At 33.1% G+C, this 16,864-nt stretch overlaps 2 protein-coding genes across 2 annotated transcripts; both read right to left on the bottom strand.

The window, feature by feature from the left end:
* Positions 1-1,783: 1,783 nt before the first annotated feature.
* LOC120608765 (olfactory receptor 13D1-like) lies at positions 1,784-2,722 on the bottom strand. Its single transcript, XM_039870741.1, has one exon. The coding sequence runs from the start codon at positions 2,720-2,722 to the stop codon at positions 1,784-1,786; it is 939 nt and encodes a 312-aa protein (XP_039726675.1).
* An 8,423-nt stretch (positions 2,723-11,145) lies between these two features.
* Positions 11,146-12,361, bottom strand: LOC120608772 (olfactory receptor 13D1-like). The gene is given in 2 exon segments (XM_039870747.1): positions 11,146-11,662; positions 11,665-12,361. Coding segments are annotated over 2 exon segments (936 nt in total). The 3' UTR covers positions 11,146-11,423.
* Between the last annotated feature and the right edge of the window lie 4,503 nt (positions 12,362-16,864).

Here is a 16,864-nt window from a genome sequence, read left to right as displayed (position 1 = left end):
TACATATTGAAAACCATCAGTTCACACCATCTCTACTTCTAATCCAACACCACAGGGTTTATACTAGTTTTCCCCTTTTCCATATTTGTAACTCCTTCTCTGACAGTGAGAAACCTGGCTCTTATTGTACCTAATGTTTGCTTGTTACTTGTTTCATCCCCTGTATGTAACTGATCTCCCATTTTGCTTTACATTACCCACTGTTCCCACGCTAACACTTTTTTTAAGTTGATTTAGATCTAACACTTTAGGCAAGGCTGTCCCACTTCAAGAATGCCTATTTCAGACCGATTGATTCTGACACACTTGACCATTTCCCCCTCCTTAGGTATACCCTTCTCACACCATTTAGTTCTATTCAGGGATTCCCTCTACACCCCTCTCAAATTTGAGCACCCAAGATCTTAATCATCGGCCTGTGGATGCCTCCCTGCCTGAACACTGTTGAGTTACTAAAACTTTGCTGAGTGGCCCTTGAGTATAAGTACTCTCCTCAGTCTATGACAACGTAGCAGGCAGTTCAACTATAAACATAGAAATGTGTGCTGTGAGATGTTATTATATGAAAAATACAATTATATGTTATTATTCCCTAGCAATTTCAAGGTTACTTTTTTGAAAAAATATTTTTAAATGAGTATCTTCTGCTTTTGAATGAAATTGTCAATGTTCTTTAAGAAGGATTTATACAACTGATATATTTTTCTTAGCAATTGCTTATTAGAGAATAATATACACTGATGTGATTTTTGTCTTATCCAGCCCAAATCATCGCTTCAGTATATTTTGTTCAATCTTTTATTTGCTCTTATTTTTTCTATACATTTAAAATTAGCTTTTGGATTTGTCTTTTGAGAAATGAAATAATACATAAATTCAAATGTTCTTATCTCCCTTTATTATATCGAGTACTTGTACTATATTTTGTTCTCCTTTTAAAGTTTTAATTAATTGATTAGTTCAACAGTTAATTACTGTCTACTTTTTAATTAATCTTGACATTGGTCTTCATAAAAAGAACAGTGAATTCTGCCATTGGGGAGATTTCAGAAATTAACAAATGATTATAGTGCGAAAGAAAAGTTGCTATAACAGATAAAATTCAAGGCAGCATGGAAGAGGAGATAACTAACTCTAGGTAAATTTTGGAAAGATTTGCAGAAAATATAACACTTGCATTGTCTTTAATGAGTGTGCTAGGAAGTAACCATAAAAAGAGAAATGTGACGATAGGGACGAAGTGGCATATGCTATTGTCCTTAGGCATGAAAGACATGATATAATTGGATAACTACATAGTGAATGGAGCACAGCATGTGCATAGAGGGTGTGAGAATCATGGGGAGGGACAGAAGAAGGGGAAATACGTACCTGAAAAATTAGGCTTGGGTCAGATCAAGTCCATAGGTAAAACAAAAACTAATAATAAACAAACAAACAAAAAATACAACCCCCCCCAGAAAAACATGAACTTAAATAGTTCTCTCAAAAAGGGGGATGAAAAACATGTGTTTTATTGTTAAGTAGACGTATGTACTGGATTTTCTTGGAGAAGCTAAACATCAATTTTTTTGTTTTTAAAAGTTCACTCTCGATTTTTCAACCAGTCGTCCTCACATTTATGTAATTTTCATAAAAAGATAGTTAGATTATCATCTTGAAATTTCTAACTCCCAAATTTTGTGATTCTACATATAATCTTTTTTTTGTTACATTTGCATTAAAAGCCGTTGCCTCCATTATATGAGATTATTTTGTGAATGAACTCAAAGATGTAAGTTTCTCATCCTTCCTTCCAGAACCACTGTCTAGTCATCAATTTTCTCAGAGCTCCATGCACCTCCTTATTTCTCAGGCTGTAGATGATAGGATTGAGCATGGGCGTGACTACTCCATAGAATAGGGCAATCAGTTTTTCAAAAACAGCATCTTTAGACTTTGGCTTTATATACATGAAAAGGATTGTCCCGTAAAACACAGTCACCACTGTTACATGGGCCGAGCAGGTGGAAAAGGCCTTTTTTTTTCCTTCTGCTGAATTGATTCTTAGTACAGTAGAGAGGATGAAAATGTAGGAGATGCAAATCAACAGTAATGGAGAAAACAAAAATATTACATTACCTAACATTATAGCAATCTCGTTCAAGAAAATATCTGTGCAAGCCAGCTTGACAAAGGCCAATATTTCACAAGCAAAATGATTAATTACATATTTGCCACAGAAGGGCAACCGTATTGCAAGAATAGTTTCTGCCAATGAATTGAGAAAGCCCAGTCCCCAGGAGAGAGCTGACATCTGAATACAAAGTGCCTTGCTCATGATGATGGAGTATCTCAGAGGGTTGCAGATGGCCACATAACGGTCGTATGCCATCACTGCTAGGAGCACACACTCTGTGGACCCCATACTGTAGGAGACAGACATCTGAATAATACATCTAGTGAAGGAGATGGTTTTTTTCTTTGATAGGAAGTGTATCAACATTGTGGGGATGAAGGAGGATGTGTACCAAATGTCTAGGAAGGAAAGGTTTCCAAGGAAGAAGTACATGGGTGTATGGAGGCGGGAATCCAGGAGAGTTAGGATGACCAAGGTGCTGTTCCCTAGGAGAATCACTAGGTACATCATCAAGCACATCACAAAAAGGAGTTTTTCAGCTCTAGGGTACTCGGAAAGTCCCTGTAGAATGAACTCGATTTCTGTCCAGTTGGTCCTTTCCATTCCATTATTTTATACCTGGAGTATTCCAGAAGAGAAAAAACTGCATGTGAATTTAATTAGTCTGTACAATGTTAACAGAGTAAGAGATCATTGCAGGAGGGGCAATGAGTGTGTCAACACTAGCTGGAATGATGATAACAGCTGTGAGTTTAGCTTTTTGAATTCCTCTTCTAGATCATAAGGCAGGGGATTGATTATTTGTAATAATTACATTGGTAGCTTATTAAAAATATAGCTTCTGCATTCTATTCCTGAGATAGCTTCTGCATTCTATTCCTGAGATTATGAAGTTCTGAGGTAGGGAAGAACTATTTGCATTTTTAACAAACATCTATTATTTCTGATTCAGTGGACTCACAGACTGGTTGCTATTTTGAAATTACTTTTAGAAAATATGGTGTGCATTTCAAATTACTTTTAGAAAATATGGTGTGCATAACAGTCTTGAGATAGTTCCTGTTTGTAGAACAGTTTTTCTTTTTTGGCTAATGACAGAGGAAATATTAAATAATAATTATACACTCATTTGATGGATCATTATGCACCTATTAATAAGACATTTGTGACAAATTTGTATAAGCACAAAAATGATGTTTCAATTATGTTAAAATGATTACATGTTAACAGAAACAAAACAACAGTTACAGCATTGTTTGCAAAACCAAAAACTAAGAATAACCTAGACAGAATAGGAAGACTGGAAAGAAATAGCAAAAACACCAATGGTTATCTTAAAGACCGTTTTTCTATTTTTCTGAATTACCCAAATTTCTAAGATAGATATGCATAGAGAAAAAAATATAAAATAGAGAAAAATACTGAAGCAGGTGCCCAATTTTGTTAGGAAAATTAAGTCACAAAAATGTTAAAATAATGTAAATAGTACACTGATCGTCTTAGATATCTAGAGACTACATAATGAGCCTGCGTTGTGCTTGTGTGCCCTGTCCAGTTAACGATAGGAAACTGCTTTTTCTGGTGGATCTAGGGCGTTTATATCCCTACCCTTAAAATCTTCCAGGTAACAGTGTTTATAGTTTTCAGGAGGTATACCAAGAAAAAGAACTTGAGTTCTTGACTTAATCATATGTATCAAAGGAGACTGCAGAGCATTGATTCCTAAAACAGAATTGTCTTTGAAAATGTAAAGGCTTAATCCTCTAATCCCTCTCTCCCAACCCCTGTTCTTTTACAGGAAATCACCACTCTGGTTTAATGCTTTGAGACTTCATTCAGGCACGGTTTTAGTGTTGTAATAGACCTAGGAAAGTTTGTGATTTTGTTGCCCAAGCCAGAAGTCAAACTCTTTAATGCTATAGAAGGACCTCTAACTTTCTATGTTTTTTCTTTTGTTTTATTGACTTAGTTACTTAAAGATCTAATGTTTAAAGTACTAAGATTTTTTGATGAAGAACATATACCATATGCACTCTAAATTCTCATTATAGGAAATAATCTTGTTATCCTCTTCAACTCTTCTATAAAGATCAATTAAAACCATTGATACTGTGCAAAGATTAATGGATTTGCCAACTCTCAATTTATAGATTTTATGAAGTCTAATTTTCAATTAATATGCTTCAAGGAAAGATGTACTATTTTAGCTCATAAAGAGTAATTGACAACATGAGAGGTCCTAGTATGAAGCACTTCATATAATTTTTATCATTTAATCTTCAAAATAACCCAAATATTATTATGAAATTTTTATCAATGAGGAATTAATTTGAGATTTCAAAGGTAAAGTAAAATTTTCAATATCTAATAGTTGGTAAATACTAGAACTATGATTTAAACCCTTACTTTTGATCCTCAAGTCCCCATTTTCACCACTATACCATGTTTACTAATTTATAATTGTTTTATAAAACTATAATTTAATATGACACAATTAACTTTCATAAAGGATCCACATGAAAACTACACAAATAAAATATATTTCCCTCTTCTTACAACATTGAAGACATTCATTGCCTTCTAATTATGAAGACATTATTCACAATAATGAATTTAAATGAAATACAGGCCCCAATTTCTTTAACCTAGTGTGGAGCATTAAGGTCTAGGATAGTGCAATTTGATTTGTTATATAAATGAGAACTCAAAAAATTTTTAAATTTCTTCTTTTGCCTTTGCCACCTGGGGTTCGGACTAACGATTATAATTACTTCTGCCCTCTGTTACATATTTTTTTGTTTTTAATCCTATTTTTATCATAAACACATTTCATTACACGTTTCCTCAAACCCTTATTAAGCATAATTTATGCACGAATAATATATGAATCACTATGTATTCTTTCAGCAGATGATTTGCACATAATTTTTACTTAAGATTTTAGTGAATTGGTTACTTGAATACGTTAGTCATTAGTTTATTATTTTTGAGTCTGTTACATTGAAAGCAACTTTCTCTTCCTCAATAGTCTCTTCCATGGACTATTTTGGGATTAAACAAAATTGAAACAATATTCTGATCTTAGAGGTGATGCCTGAGTTTTTGTATTTTGTTCCTTTACATATATATATATATACATGTGTGTGTATATATATATATATGTACATATATATGTGTGTGTGTATACACACATGTATATATATATACACACATATACATATACATATATATGTATATACACACATATTTTCAAAATCTCACCAGCAAGTATCATTTCAACTAAGAAATCTTTGTTTATTGATAGGATGTTTTTCTTTTGAAATAGTTTCAGTAAAAACCTCTCTCATTATCTTACCTCTTGACTGGATTTTAAAGTCATCCACACCATTATACTCTATTAAGTAATAGAAAAAATTCTCAGGAATGTGAATTTCATTTGCATTTTTCAGAGGAGACCAAAAGATACTCAATTTTAAAGATGATTGCTCTTCCTTTCTTAAAATAAAAAAAAATGGAGAGAATAGATACTGTCAGGCAATTTGTCTTTACATGAATCTTCTTAAGAGAGTGTCAAGGAAATAAAACATTATAAATAAAAGTCAAGGATGCAACTCCAGTTTTACATGATTTACCCTAAGGTCGATGTTTACTTAAGAGAGACTCAGCTTCTTTTGGAAGTTAGTTTAGCACTATTTGTACAAACTTCTTCAGTCCCTAAGGTGGTGAGTCAGAAACTTAGGATTCCCTAGAGATAAAGTCACTGACTTCTGAACATCGCAAAGACCTAATTATCTTGACTTAAAGAAAATCTTTTATATGTTTCTTTGAGTATTCAGTGAATATGTCTGTCTTTGATGGTTTCAACATAAGTTGGGACCGGAATCAGAATATGTCTAACAGTTCTAAGAAGAGTTAAACTTTCTCCAAGAATTTGTTTTTCTTCCACCTCCCCCCAGCTTCTTAATATATAATTGACATAACATTTTATGTTTAAAGTATACAGTATGATGGTTTGATGTACAAACATATTGCACAATGATTACCACAGTAAGATGAGTTAACATACATCATTTCACATAGTTGTCTATATTGTGGTGTTGAGAACATTTAAAATCTAACTCTCAGCAACTTTCTAGTATGCAATACATATTGTTAACTGTAGTCCCCATACTGTACATTAGGTCTCCGGAACTTATTCATTTTATAACTGGAAATTTGCACCCTCTGACCACCATCACCCATTTTCCCCTTCTGCAGCCCCTGGCAACCACCAATCTATTCTGTTTCTATAAAGTCAAACTTTGTAGATTCCACATATAAGTGATCTAGATCATAAGTATTTGTCTTTCTGGAAATTTGTTTTTATTTTTATTCGACAAACAATGCTATGTCAATCCCCCTGAATCCTAAATAAGTCATTCCAGAAATGACTTATTTAAATTCTTTTTGTCTTTCATAATTTTGTCAATTTTAGAACATATACAATTTTTCTTTATGTCAGATAAATTTTAATAGATAAATTTTAATAAGTATTTGTCACTTTATAGCTATAATTTTTGTGCAATTTTTCATAGTGTTTATAATATTCCTTTTTGTTTTCTATTAAATATATTGGGGTGATATTGGTTAATAAAATCATATAGGTTTAAATGTACAATTCAATACTATGTCATATGGGTATTGCATTGTGTGTTCGTCACCCAGAGTTAAATTTCCTTCTGTCACCATATATTTGACCCCCTTTACTCTTATCTACCTTCCTCTGCTAACCATGAAACTGTTGTCTATGTCTATGAGTCTCTGTTTGTTTGTCTTATTTGTTTGTTGCTTTCAGTTTTATATTTCACATATAAATGAAATCACGTGGTTCTCAATTTAATATTTGAAAAATATTTTGTTAAGTGGAATTGCTGTAAATCTAGCCTACAGTTTTAATATTATTGGGTATTTTAATTTGTTTCTAATTTTTTTGAGGTTTTGATAAAATGACCATTGCTATCTATGTGTCAGTCTATTTAATCTGCTTTCTTTCTACTGGAAGTAACTTAAGGTAAATCTCTAGAGAGAGGACTATAGAACAAAAGGATGTAAACTGAGAGAATTCTTTTTTTTTAAATTTATTTCTTTATTTTTTTAGTTCCTTGGTTAATGAAGTCCAATAAGTTTCAGCTGTACACTCTAACAGTAAGGCATATATTAACACCAAACAAACAAATAATCTGATTAAAATATAGGCAGAAGATCTGAATAGACATTTCTCCAAAGAGGGCATGCAGATGGCCAGTTAGCCATACGAAAAGATGTTCAACATCATTAATCATCAGGGAAATGCAAATTAAAGCCACAATGAGATATCACCTCACACTTGTCAGAATAGCTATCAGCAATAAATGAACAACCGAGTGTTGGCGAGGATGTGGAGAAAAGAGAACCCTAGTGCACCGCTGGTAGGATAGTAAATTGGTGCAGCCACTGTAAAAAGCAGTATGGAGTTCCTTCAAAAATTTAAGAATAGAACTACCCTATGATCCAGTGATTCCACTTCTGGATATTTATCCAGAGAAAACCAAATCACTAATTTGAAAAGACATATGTACCCCTAAGTTCATTACAGCCTTATTTCCAATAGCCAAGATACGGAAGCAACCTAAATGTTCATTGATAGACAATTGGATAAAGAAATTGAACATATATACAATGAAATATTATTCAGCCATAAAAAAGAATAAAATCTTGCCATTTGCAGTAACATGGATGGACCTAGAAGATGTTATGCTGAGAGAAATAAGACAGAAAAAGACAAATACTATATTATTTCACTTACATGTGGTATCTAAAAAGAAAATAAACAAGTGAAACAGAAACAGATTCTTAGTTACAGAGAACATTTTGATGGTTGTCAGATGGGAGGGGAGTTGGGAGGATGGGTGAAAAAGGGGAAGGGATTAAGAAGTACAAATTGGCAGTTATATAAATTGTCACAGGGATGTAAAGTACAGTATAGGGAATGTAGTCAATAATACTGTAATAACTATGTATGGTGTCAGATAAGTACTATACTTATCAGGGTGAACACTTCATAAGTTATATAAATGTCTAATCTCTATGTTGTACACCTGAAACTAATATAGTATTTTGTGTCAACTGCAATTGAGTAGTGATTAGCAGGTGTATTAGTGAAGAAACTAACTGGGGTCTGGGAAAGAATCATTTGAGAGGATTAAAGGGAATGATATTCAGAACTCACACAAGGATGAAAATAAAATCAACACACTGTATACCTTTAAAAAAGTCACATTGTACACCAAAATACATTTTTTATTTGTTAATCATACATCAATAAAGCTGAAAAAAAGAAAGTAGATTTAAGAAAACACCAGAATTGCTAGGCAAGGCATTAAAAAGTTATTCTAACTATATCCTATATAGTCAAGAAGATAGAGAAAAACTCAAGCATTTCATTTGAAATATAGATGACATTTAGATATATAGATTTTTAAAAATACAGAATCTAAGATCTAAAAATGAAGAATACATCTAACATGGTTATACCCAATATACTTGGGATGGAATTAAAATAATTGGACACTGCAGAAGAAAAGATTAGTGAATTTATAATCAGAGCAATAGTAACTCTTCAAAATAAAACAGAGAAAAAAGGCTGAAAAAAGTGAAAATACCATTAATTGCTGTTAGACAACTTTAAGTGGTCTGATATGCATGGAACTGGAGTCCAGAAAGGAAAAAGTGTTGGCAGAATAATAACTAAAAATAAAGGATGGAAATTTTCTAAATTTGATGAAAACAAGAAACATGTAAGAAGCTCAGTAATCAAAAGAATAAGAAACGAAGAAAACCATACCAAGGCACATCATAATCAAGTTGCTTAGACTTCTCCTTGAATAGTACAAATGAACAAATGCAGTACTAAATGCACAATTACTATTAGCATCTCATTGCTCTCAGGCCTTCTCAGTGGGCATATCTATTGAACAAATGTATTTTTATATATACATTATACACATATACAGATATGTGTATAATGTATATATATGTGTGTGTGTATGTATACACAAACATTTACATTTATATTCATATTAACTTCTATACATATACTTACATCTAGCCATCATCTCTCTATTTTTCTATATGTATGTGTGTATCACTCTGTATATCTATACATATTGAAAACCATCAGTTCACACCATCTCTACTTCTAATCCAACACCACAGGGTTTATACTAGTTTTCCCCTTTTCCATATTTGTAACTCCTTCTCTGACAGTGAGAAACCTGGCTCTTATTGTACCTAATGTTTGCTTGTTACTTGTTTCATCCCCTGTATGTAACCGATCTCCCATTTTGCTTTACATTACCCACTGTTCCCACGCTAACACTTTTTTTAAGTTGATTTAGATCTAACACTTTAGGCAAGGCTGTCCCACTTCAAGAATGCCTATTTCAGACTGATTGATTCTGACACACTTGACCATTTCCCCCTCCTTAGGTATACCCTTCTCACACCATTTAGTTCTATTCAGGGATTCCCTCTACACCCCTCTCAAATTTGAGCACTCGAGATCTTAATCATCGGCCTGTGGATGCCTCCTTCACTCATCCAGACTCTGATAACTCATGTTGGGTCACCTGTTCCACTCCTTTCTCTGGTCAACATTTTCCTTATTCTGCTTGTGTTCTGATATCTTCTGCTAGGTAGCCTTCCTTTGCCATTGTGATTCCCAACCAGGTGCTGGGATCCATACCCTGCCTCTTGTGTGTATAACATGAGCTGGGCCTGAGCAACCTAAGTTGGGCCATTTCCTGTATAGACATCTTCTTCATTCTGCTTGGGTTCTGACAACCTGAACTAGACATCCCTTCCATATTAACATTTCACTTATGCCATCAGTCTCTAAACCATTATGCTGGGCAGAACAAGCAAAGATACCTGCCTGAACACTGTTGAGTTACTAAAACTTTGCTGAGTGGCCCTTGAGTATAAGTGCTCTCCTTAGTCCATGACAGCGTAGCAGGCAGCTCAACTATAAACATATAAATGTGTGCTGTGAGATATTATTAAATGAAAAATACAATTATATATTATTATTCCCTAGCAATTTCAAGGGTATGTTTTTGAAAAAATATTTTTAAATGAGTATCTTCTGCTTTTGAGTGAAATTGTCAGTGTTCTTTAAGAAGGATTTATATAACTGATATATTTTTCTTAGCAATTGCTTATTAGAGAATAATATACACTGGTGTGTATATTATTTTTGTCTTATCCAGCCCAAATCATCACTCCAGTATATTTTATTCAATCTTTTATTTGCTCTTATTTTTTCTATACATTTAAAATTAGCTTTTGGATTTGTCTTTTGAGAAATGAAATAATACATAAATTCAAATGTTCTTATCTCCCTTTATTATATCGAGTACTTGTACTATATTTTGTTCTCCTTTTAAAGTTTTAATTAATTGATTAGTTCAACAGTTAATTACTGTCTACTTTTTAATTAATCTTGACATTGGTCTTCATAAAAAGAACAGTGAATTCTGCCATTGGGGAGATTTCAGAAGTTAACAAATGATTATAGTGCGAAAGAAAAGTTGCTATAACAGATAAAATTCAAGGCAGCATGGAAGAGGAGATAACTAACTCTAGGTAAATTTTGGAAAGATTTGCAGAAAATATAACACTTGCATTGTCTTTAATGAGTGTGCTAGGATGTAACCATACAAAGAGAAATGTGACGATAGGGACAAAGTGGCATATGCTATTGTCCTTAGGCATGAAGACATGATATAATTGGATAACTACATAGTGAATGGAGCACAGCGTGTGCATAGAGGGTGTGAGAATCATGGGGACAGACAGAAGAAGGGGAAACATGTACCTGAAAAATTAGGCTTGGGTCAGATCAAGTCCATAGGTAAACAAAAACTAATAATAAACAAACAAACAAAAAATACAACCCCCCCCAGATAAACACGAACTTAAATAGTTCTCTCAAAAAGGGGGATGAAAAACATGTGTTTTATTGTTAAGTAGATGTATGTACTGGATTTTCTTGGAGAAGCTAAACATCAATTTTTTTGTTTTTAAAAGTTCACTCTCGATTTTTCAACCAGTCGTCCTCACATTTATGTAATTTTCATAAAAAGATAGTTAGATTATCATCTTGAAATTTCTAACTCCCAAATTTTGTGATTCTACATATAATCTTTATTTTGTTACATTTGCATTAAAAGCCGTTGCCTCCATTATATGAGATTATTTTGTGAATGAACTCAAAGATGTAAGTTTCTCATCCTTCCTTCCAGAACCACTGTCTAGTCATCAATTTTCTCAGAGCTCCATGCACCTCCTTATTTCTCAGGCTGTAGATGATAGGATTGAGCATGGGCGTGACTACTCCATAGAATAGGGCAATCAGTTTTTCAAAAACAGCATCTTTGGACTTTGGTTTCATATACATGAAAAGGATTGTCCCGTAAAACACAGTCACCACTGTTACATGGGCCGAGCAGGTGGAAAAGGCCTTTTTTTTCCTTCTGCTGAATTGATTCTTAGTACAGTAGAGAGGATGAAAATGTAGGAGATGCAAATCAACAGTAATGGAGAAAACAAAAATATTACATTACCTAACATTATAGCAATCTCGTTCAAGAAAATATCTGTGCAAGCCAGCTTGACAAAGGCCAATATTTCACAAGCAAAATGATTAATTACATTTTTGCCACAGAAGGGCAACCGTATTGCAAGAATAGTTTCTGCCAATGAATTGAGAAAGCCCAGTCCCCAGGAGAGAGCTGACATCTGAATACAAAGTGCCTTGCTCATGATGATGGAGTATCTCAGAGGGTTGCAGATGGCCACATAACGGTCGTATGCCATCACTGCTAGGAGCACACACTCTGTGGACCCCATACTGTAGGAGACAGACATCTGAATAATACATCTAGTGAAGGATATGGTTTTTTTCTTTGATAGGAAGTGTATCAACATTGTGGGGATGAAGGAGGATGTGTACCAAATGTCTAGGAAGGAAAGGTTACCAAGGAAGAAGTACATGGGTGTATGGAGGCGGGAATCCAGGAGAGTTAGGATGACCAAGGTGCTGTTCCCTAGGAGAATCACTAGGTACATCATCAAGCACATCACAAAAAGGAGTTTTTCAGCTCTAGGGTACTCGGAAAGTCCCTGTAGAATGAACTCGATTTCTGTCCAGTTGGTCCTTTCCATTCCATTATTTTATACCTGGAGTATTCCAGAAGAGAAAAAACTGCCTGTGAATTTAATGAATCTGTACAATGTTAACGGAGTAAGAGATCATTGCAGGAGGGGCAACGAGTGTGTCAACACTAGCTGGAAAGATGATAACAGCTGTGAGTTTAGCTTTTTGAATTCCTCTTCTAGATCATAAGGCAGGGGATTGATTATTTGTAATAATTACATTGGTAGCTTATTAAAAATATAGCTTCTGCATTCTATTCCTGAGATTATGATGCACAAGTTCTGAGGTAGGGAACTATTTGCATTTTTAACAAACATCTATTATTTCTGATTCAGTGGACTCACAGACTTCATTTCGAATATTATTATTTTGGAAAGAGCATGCTTAATCTGGTAAAAGGATTTATTTGATTTTTTACTATGCCAATCATTAACAATACCATTGGTTTACAAATATGTTCACACATATTACTTATCATCACTATAATTCTCTGAGGAGAATGAAATTCATAGACGTAAAATGTATATAAAAACATAATAAGTGGAATGTATATAAAAACACAGTATTCAATCTGCATTTTCTTACTTTATACTCCCTCTTTTTTAAAACTGCATGCTTATTTCCTTCCCAAAATTATGTAAGTTGTCTAAGGAGTGAGAATCAGGCATATTTTTATCTAATGCTCTCCAGATGATTCTAATGTGCAACCACCTGGAAGACAGGAAGAGAACCACCTGTCTAGTGGAGTGCTTCCAAGCTTTAGTATACAGATGAATCACATAGAGAATCTTTGTAAAAGATTCTTAATCAGTGTGTCTGAAGTGAATTCTAAGGTCTGCATTTATTAACATGTTCCCAGTTGTTGATGCTGCTCCTTTACAGAACTCAAGTGAATAGTAAGGACTTTTAGACCATCTCTCTCTAATACCTTTGGAGAGTGCCACTGGTGTTTTGATTGAATGTAAGATTGTAACTGAATAGTAAACAATGCAAAACTGAACATTTTGTAAGAGTTGGAGGTAAGTGCGTTGCAATAAATTTTGTGTTCTTTAGATTTTAGATATATAAGCAATCAAATTGCATGCAGAAGAGCCCCTGCTTTTTATTGCTGCTCGTCTAAAAAGCATTCCTCTTCCATTTGTTGAACTTGCAATTAGGGTTAGTATTTTCCAAAACAGGAATTTGAGGTCAGCTCAAGCATCTCGGTTGTGTACTATGTATGGAACATGGAGCAAATGACTTTAATTTGAGAAAAATGTAAAGCGTAGATATTAGTAGGTGATCTTCTTTATGTTTAATAAAGAATGTAATTTTGAAAACAGCTTTTTATCCTCAAGGAATTCTACCTAGCTTTAAAAATATCTTTAGCGGGGAAAAAATTGATTCAATGGATGAGTTTCTACTAAGTGTTTTCATACATTGGCAGTGTTTCTGGTATAGGATTTGCCATTTCTCTCTGTGGTAGTTTTTGCTAACAGATTATGCTGCTTTCTATGAAAATTCCAGTTTTTAATGGTGTGACGTATTAATCAGGATAATAGAATTCTTATATATCTGTTGGCTATGGAAAGGAAGACTCTCATTCAATTAAAGCTTCACTCTACTTTGTGGCTGCACATTATGTAGAGTATAGGAAGGGTTGGGTAGGCCAGGATATACTTCTATTTGGTATTAAGATTGGAATTTGATTGGCTGTAGGTGCATATATCCACCTACTCTGAATCTGGAAATAAAATTATTATAGAGGCTTTGAAGAAGCATCAGTCCTTTGGAGCCTGTGGTAAAGTTTTTGCAGGCAAGATATGAATCAAATCAACAGTCCTTTTTTTTCTAGAACATCTCCTACAGATTGGTTGCTATTTTGAAATTACTTTTAGAAAATATGGTGTGCATTTGATATCCTAACAGTCTTGAGATAGTTCCTGTTTGTAGAACAGTTTTTCTTTTTTGGCTAATGACAGCGGAAATATTAAATAATCATTATACACTTATTTGATAGATCATTATGCACCTATTAATAAGACATTTGTGACAAATTTGTATAAGCATAAAAATGATGTTTCAATTATGTTAAAATGATTACATGTTAACAGAAACAAAACAACAGTTACAGCATTGTTTGCAAAACCAAAAACTAAGAATAACCTAGACAGAATAGGAAGACTGGAAAGAGCAAAAACACCAATGGTTATCTTAAAGACCGTTTTTCTACTTTTCTGAATTACCCAAATTTCTAAGATAGATATGCATAGAGAAAAAAATATAAAATAGAGAAAAATACTGAAGCAGGTGCCCAATTTTGTTAGGAAAATTAAGTCACAAAAAATGTTAAAATAATGTAAATAGTACACTGATCGTCTTAGATATCTAGAGACTACATAATGAGACTACGTTGTGCTTGTGTGCCCTGTCCAGTTAACGATAGGAAGCTGCTTTTTCTGGTGGACCTAGGGCGTTTATAATCCCTACCCTTAAAATCTTCCAGGTAACAATGTTTATAGTTTTCAGGAGGTATACCAAGAAAAAGAACTTGAGTTCTTGACTTAATCATATGTATCAAAGGAGACTGCAGAGCACTGATTCCTAAAACAGAATTGTCCTTGAAAATGTAAAGGCTTAATCCTCTAATTCCTCTCTCCCAACCCCTGTTCTTTTACAGGAAATCACCACTCTGGTTTAATGCTTTGAGACTTCATTCAGGCACGGTTTTAGTGTTGTAATAGACCTAGGAAAGTTTGTGATTTTGTTGCCCAAGCCAGAAGTCAAACTCTTTAATGCTATAGAAGGACCTCTAACTTTCTATGTTTTTTCTTTTGTTTTATTGACTTAGTTACTTAAAGATCTAATGTTTAAAGTACTAAGATTTTTTGTTGAAGAATATATACCATATGCACTCTAAATTCTCATTATAGGAAATAATCTTGTTATCCTCTTCAACTCTTCTATAAAGATCAATTAAAACCATTGATACTGTGCAAAGATTAATGGATTTGCCAACTCTCAATTTATAGATTTTATGAAGTCTAATTTTCAATTAATATGCTTCAAGGAAAGATGTGCTATTTTAGTTCATAAAGAGTAATTGACAACATGAGAGGTCCTAGTATGAAGCACTTCATATAATTTTTATCATTTAATCTTCAAAATAACCCAAATATTATTATGAAATTTTTATCAATGAGGAATTAATTTGAGATTTCAAAGGTGAAGTAAAATTTTCAATATCTAATAGTTGGTAAGTACTAGAACTATGATTTAAACCCTTACTTTTGATCCTCAAGTCCCCATTTTCACCACTATACCATGTTTACTAATTTATAATTGTTTTATAAAACCATAATTTAATATGACACAATTAACTTTCATAAAGGATCCACATGAAAACTACACAAATAAAATATATTTCCCTCTTCTTACAACATTGAAGACATTCATTGCCTTCTACTTATGAAGACATTATTCACAATAATGAATTTAAATGAAATACAGGCCCCAATTTTTTTAACCTAGTGTGGAGCATTAAGGTCTAGGATAGTGCAATTTGATTTGTTATATAAATGAGAACTCAAAAAATTTTTAAATTTCTTCTTTTGCCTTTGCCACCTGGGGTTCGGACTAACGATTATAATTACTTCTGCCCTCTGTTACATATTTTTTTGTTTTTAATCCTATTTTTATCATAAACACATTTCATTACACGTTTCCTCAAACCCTTATTAAGCATAATTTATGCACGAATAATATATAAATCACTATGTATTCTTTCAACAGATGATTTCACATAATTTTTACTTAAGATTTTAGTGAATTGGTTACTTGAATACGTTAGTCATTAGTTTATTATTTATGAGTCTGTTACATTGCAAGCAACTTTCTCTTCCTCAATAGTCTCTTCCATGGACTATTTTGGGATTAAACAAAATTGAAACAATATTCTGATCTTAGAGGTGATGCCTGGGTTTTTGTATTTTGTTCCTTTACATATATATATATATATATATATACATGTGTATATATGTACATATATATGTGTGTGTATACACACATGTATATATATACACACATATACATATACATATATATGTATATGCACACATATTTTCAAAATCTCACCAGCAAGTATCATTTCAACTAAGAAATCTTTGTTTATTGATAGGATGTTTTTCTTTTGAAATAGTTTCAGTAAAAACCTCTCTCATTATCTTACCTCTTGACTGGATTTTAAAGTCATCCACACCATTATACTCTATTAAGTAATAGAAAAAATTCTCAGGAATGTGAATTTCATTTGCATTTTTCAGAGGAGACCAAAAGATACTCAATTTTAAAGATGATTGCTCTCCCTTTCTTAAAAAAAAAAAATGGAGAGAAATGGAGAGAATAGATACTGTCAGGCAATTTGCCTTTACATGAATCTTCTTAAGAGAGTGTCAAGGAAATAAAACATTATAAATAAAAGTCAAGGATGCAACTCCAGTTTTACATGATTTACCCTAAGGTCGATGTTTACT

The sequence above is a fragment of the Pteropus medius genome, unplaced genomic scaffold (genome assembly GCF_902729225.1).
Source record: "Pteropus medius unplaced genomic scaffold, Ma_sr-lr_union100, whole genome shotgun sequence".
NCBI classification, from domain to species: Eukaryota; Metazoa; Chordata; class Mammalia; order Chiroptera; family Pteropodidae; genus Pteropus; species Pteropus medius.
This window is presented reverse-complemented; position numbering and strand designations above follow the sequence as displayed.

Coding starts and splice junctions, on each gene's coding strand:
- LOC120608765 (XM_039870741.1), bottom strand. CDS start 2,722: ATGGAAAGGACCAACTGGACAGAAATCGAGTTCATTCTACAGGGACTT.